The 3,726-nt window shown below is 51.0% G+C and overlaps 1 protein-coding gene across 1 annotated transcript in view; it reads left to right on the top strand.

Annotated features, from left to right (window-relative positions):
- The first annotated feature begins 243 nt into the window (after positions 1-243).
- PROK1 (prokineticin 1) overlaps positions 244-3,726 on the top strand; it is a 6,213-nt gene continuing 2,730 nt past the window's right edge. Inside the window, exons 1-2 of the mRNA XM_006149656.1 lie at positions 244-339; positions 3,660-3,724. Coding sequence (XP_006149718.1) covers positions 268-339; positions 3,660-3,724 — 137 coding nt within the window. The 5' untranslated portion in view covers positions 244-267. The remainder of the gene's footprint in view (positions 340-3,659; positions 3,725-3,726) is intronic.

The following is a 3,726-nucleotide window of genomic DNA, read 5'->3' on the forward strand; positions in this document are numbered from 1 at the left end:
CATCCATTTGTATTGGTTTTGATGGTGATTTGGTGTTAGGGATTCAGGTCTCATCTTCGCCTCTGAGATCATCTGAATAGCACCGATGATGGGGAAGGGAAGAGCAAAGACAAGGCATCCACAGGCAGCCTGGATCCGACTTTATAAATCTGGGAGGAGAGAGGGCAGCAGGAGAACCTGGCCTTCCCAGCTCCCCAGCACAAGGCTGGGTGGGAGGAAGTGAGTGGCATTGGAACAGGCAGCGACTTGCCTTCACCCCAAGTAACCATGAAAGGTGTTCTCCAAGTCTCGCTCGTGCTCCTGCTCCTTACTGTGTCTGATTGTGCCGTGATCACGGGGGTAAGTTGTTTCATATGTTCTTATGCCCTGGGCTTTGGGGAGATTCAGGGTCTGTTAGAACATGAGCCCAACACCCCACAGGCAGCTCTGTGGGCTCGACACACCACCAGCCAAGGAGAATAGGGAGCTAGCCATCGGGCAGGACCTCAGACAGGGAGTGCGTGTGATTTTCGGATCTGTGAGACCTTGCTCTGCTAAACAGGATGTGCTTTAGAGATGCTGTGTGTAAATCAAATCTTGTTTTAAATGCATCAGGAGGGCATCGACAATTTCGAAATCCTGTCCTTTCGTAAAATGAAGATTCCTAGTATGTAATAAGGAATTCCTTTACAAAGTGGATTAGCACCCCATAACTTTTTTTTTTTTTTTTGGTGTAATTTTGGTTTTCATATACAGTCTGGTCCAAATGTCAATGAACTTACATGGCATAAGACAGAAAGCTTAATTAAAGGTGGGAAGCTTCTTAGCTTCCATTGCATAAGTTTAACCTCTGCTTCCTCTGCTCTTAAGAAAAAAAAAAATCTCTTGAAACTCTTCTCTGTGCCCAGTTGGTTCAGAGAGGAATAAGAGAAATATGGGTGAAGCCAACATTCTGCCCAGTGTACCCAAAAGCAAGCGTGCAGATGACAGGTAAAAACCCAGTCTCCGCAGAGGTTTGGCTGTGGGCACTGTGTGTTCAAAACACTTCGTTCGTGATTTCCTCTTAGATGCTTGGTTTTACCCTGAGCCATCCGCAAATGAGGCACACGTTGAGTTATAGCGGTGGAAATATTCTTATCAAAGCAGAAAGGGGGGAGGCAGCAGGCCTCATAGTGGGTAAGGTGCTAGACTCCCACATGGCTGACTGCAATTTGAGTCCTGGACCTCGCGGCTTGAAAATCATGCCAGGTGCATGTGCATGTGTGCCCAAAGTCCCAGGAGGAGAATGGAGGAGAAGGGATGTGGTGTGGCCGTTTCTCCTAGGGGGTGATTTCTCACTTTCCTTCTTACTGTTTCCTTCTGTCTCTCCAGAGAGTGCAGACATTCTACAACAAAAACCTTAGAAAAGAAAAGATAAAGATAAATAAAACTGAAAGCAAGGCCAGCAGGTAGCATGGAGGTTAAGGCACTGGATCCCACAGGGCTAGCTGCATGGTTCGAGTCCTGGATCCAGTGGCTTAAAAATCATCTCAGGCCTGTGTGTGTGTGTGTGTGTGTGTGTGTGTGTGTGTGTGTGTGTGGGCCAAAAGGTGTGTGTGTGTGTGTGTGTGCCCAAAGTCCCAAAAAGGGATTGCAGCATGGCCATCCCTTCTGGGGGGTGATTTCTCACTCACCCTCCCTATCTCTCTCTCTGGTGAGCACATGTACTCTATAGCATAAAACAGACAAACAAACAAAAAACCCCCAAAGAAACAAAAACCCAACAACTAAAAACAACAACAAGAAAACAGAAAGCAGGGGCCAGGTGGTGGTGCAGTGATAAAATGCCTCACTTCTGCAAGGCACCCCACATGGCAGGGCTCCCTGCTCAAGTCTAGAGACCTCCCTGAGTGCATCACTAGTGTCTCCAGCTGCCTGAAGGCTGGGGTGGGTCATATCAAGGTCTTGTTGGGGGTGCTCTCTCTCTCTCTTTTGCTCATGGAAGAACTAACTAACTAAATAAATAAATAAAAAAGTAATGCTTTACCTGAGAGCTTTTCAGATAAAATAAATTAAGGGGGAAAGAAAGAGGGGAAATGAACTTATTTCAACCTCTTCCAACTTTTTCCATAGAGAGCAGAAATATAGAGAAATGCCAAACAGTTCCTGGAATTGGGTTAGTTTTAAGTTCACAAAAGGGAAATCATTCTTTTGTCTCCTTTTTAAAGGGAAAAGACTGAGTTCAAAGGAACAAATATTAAAGGCAAGTCAATGCTTTTGAGCCCCAAAGGCTCAAAATAGGGAAGGCAGAATTATACCTAAAGAATGCAGACACTGAGGCCATCCTCCTGTTGCTTGGCTTGAAAATCTGGGAGGGCAAGAACCAGGAGGAGCCACAGTTACCCCACAGTGAGGGATGGGAGCAGCATGGTCTGTCTTGATGCCTGGCTTGTCCCACTGCCAGCCCCAACAGCTGGCTTGGAGGGGCAGCAGGACAGACAGAGGAAACAGTTTCGTAGTGAAAAGCGCAGCAGGAGAGCAAGGGGGAATGTCGGTGGTCCCCAGCCTCCTTCACTTCCCACCTTCTGCAGGTGTCCCACCTCTGACTCTCGGGATCAGGCCAGCTTCCACCAGCTCCACGGTCCCTGGCACCCTGGACTGTGACTACCTCCAGAGCCAGTCTCTGGAGTGGGACGGCAGGAGGAGTCAGTGGCCTGCTTTCCCCTAATCTGGAGCTTGCAGCAGGGCTGGCTGGGTTGCAGACTGACACAGCGGTGACTGCCTCCTGCTCCTCCTCTGGGTAACGAAAGAACCTACATCCCTCTCCCTCCTGGAATGAGCAGGTGGGAGCGCTCAGCTCCTGCCACAGGCAGCCAGAAGGTGCTCCATGGCCTCCACTGGAGAGGAGTGAACCAAGCCCAGCTTTGAATCTCAGCTCAGGAAAGCCACAGAGCTTCTCTGGCACTGGAACCTCTCAGTCCCCACCTGAGTCTAGAGCCGGTCAGGGCTCTGTTGGCCTTGGTCCTGGGCTTGTGTGGCCTTCTTTGCAAATGGCATTTTCCAGAAACTAGGCAGGGCCACCCAGCCCCTGTCCTGGGAGCCCCACCTGGAGGGTTCCATCCCTACCGGGGACCAGGGGGGTGAACAGAGGAGGCCTGAGGAGAGAAGCCCGTTCCCTAGCGTGCTGGCTCCTCGGGTGAGGCTGGGCTTCCTGCTAGTGCTATGGAGGCACTCATGTGTGTGGAGGGGAGGCATCAGCCATGGATGCTGGGTCAGGGTCGGCGAAGTCGGTCCAAGGCGACAGCACTGACCACTGACCACTGACCACCAGGGGCTCAGGCCACAGGGCCTGTTTCACCTCTGAGGATTCTAAGAATTCAATCCTAGCACGTCTATTCATGCTAGAAAAACTGTATCTCTTAATCCCTAGATTTGTCAGAAAAGGACCGTCTCCCCATCGAGCAGCCTCAAAAGAACTTGAAGGGGTCCTCACGTCCAGGATGGATTTTGTCCTCACGTCCAGGATGGATTTCATGCTGAGGCCAAGAGGGGAGCTGGGGCAATAACTACCTCCCAAGGGGGCCTGTCAGCCGAGGCCAGCTCTCAGCCTCTTCCTCCCTGTCCTGACATTTGCTTTTCTAGACCTTGCCCTCGGGCGTGCCTTGGGCGGCACTAATGACTGTCCCGTCTGTCCCCTGCAGGCCTGTGAGCGTGATATCCAGTGTGGGGCGGGCACCTGCTGTGCCATCAGCCTGTGGCTGCGGGGGC

Source organism: Tupaia chinensis, unplaced genomic scaffold, assembly GCF_000334495.1.
Source record: "Tupaia chinensis unplaced genomic scaffold, TupChi_1.0 Scaffold000270_2, whole genome shotgun sequence".
In the NCBI taxonomy this organism is placed as follows: Eukaryota; Metazoa; Chordata; class Mammalia; order Scandentia; family Tupaiidae; genus Tupaia; species Tupaia belangeri.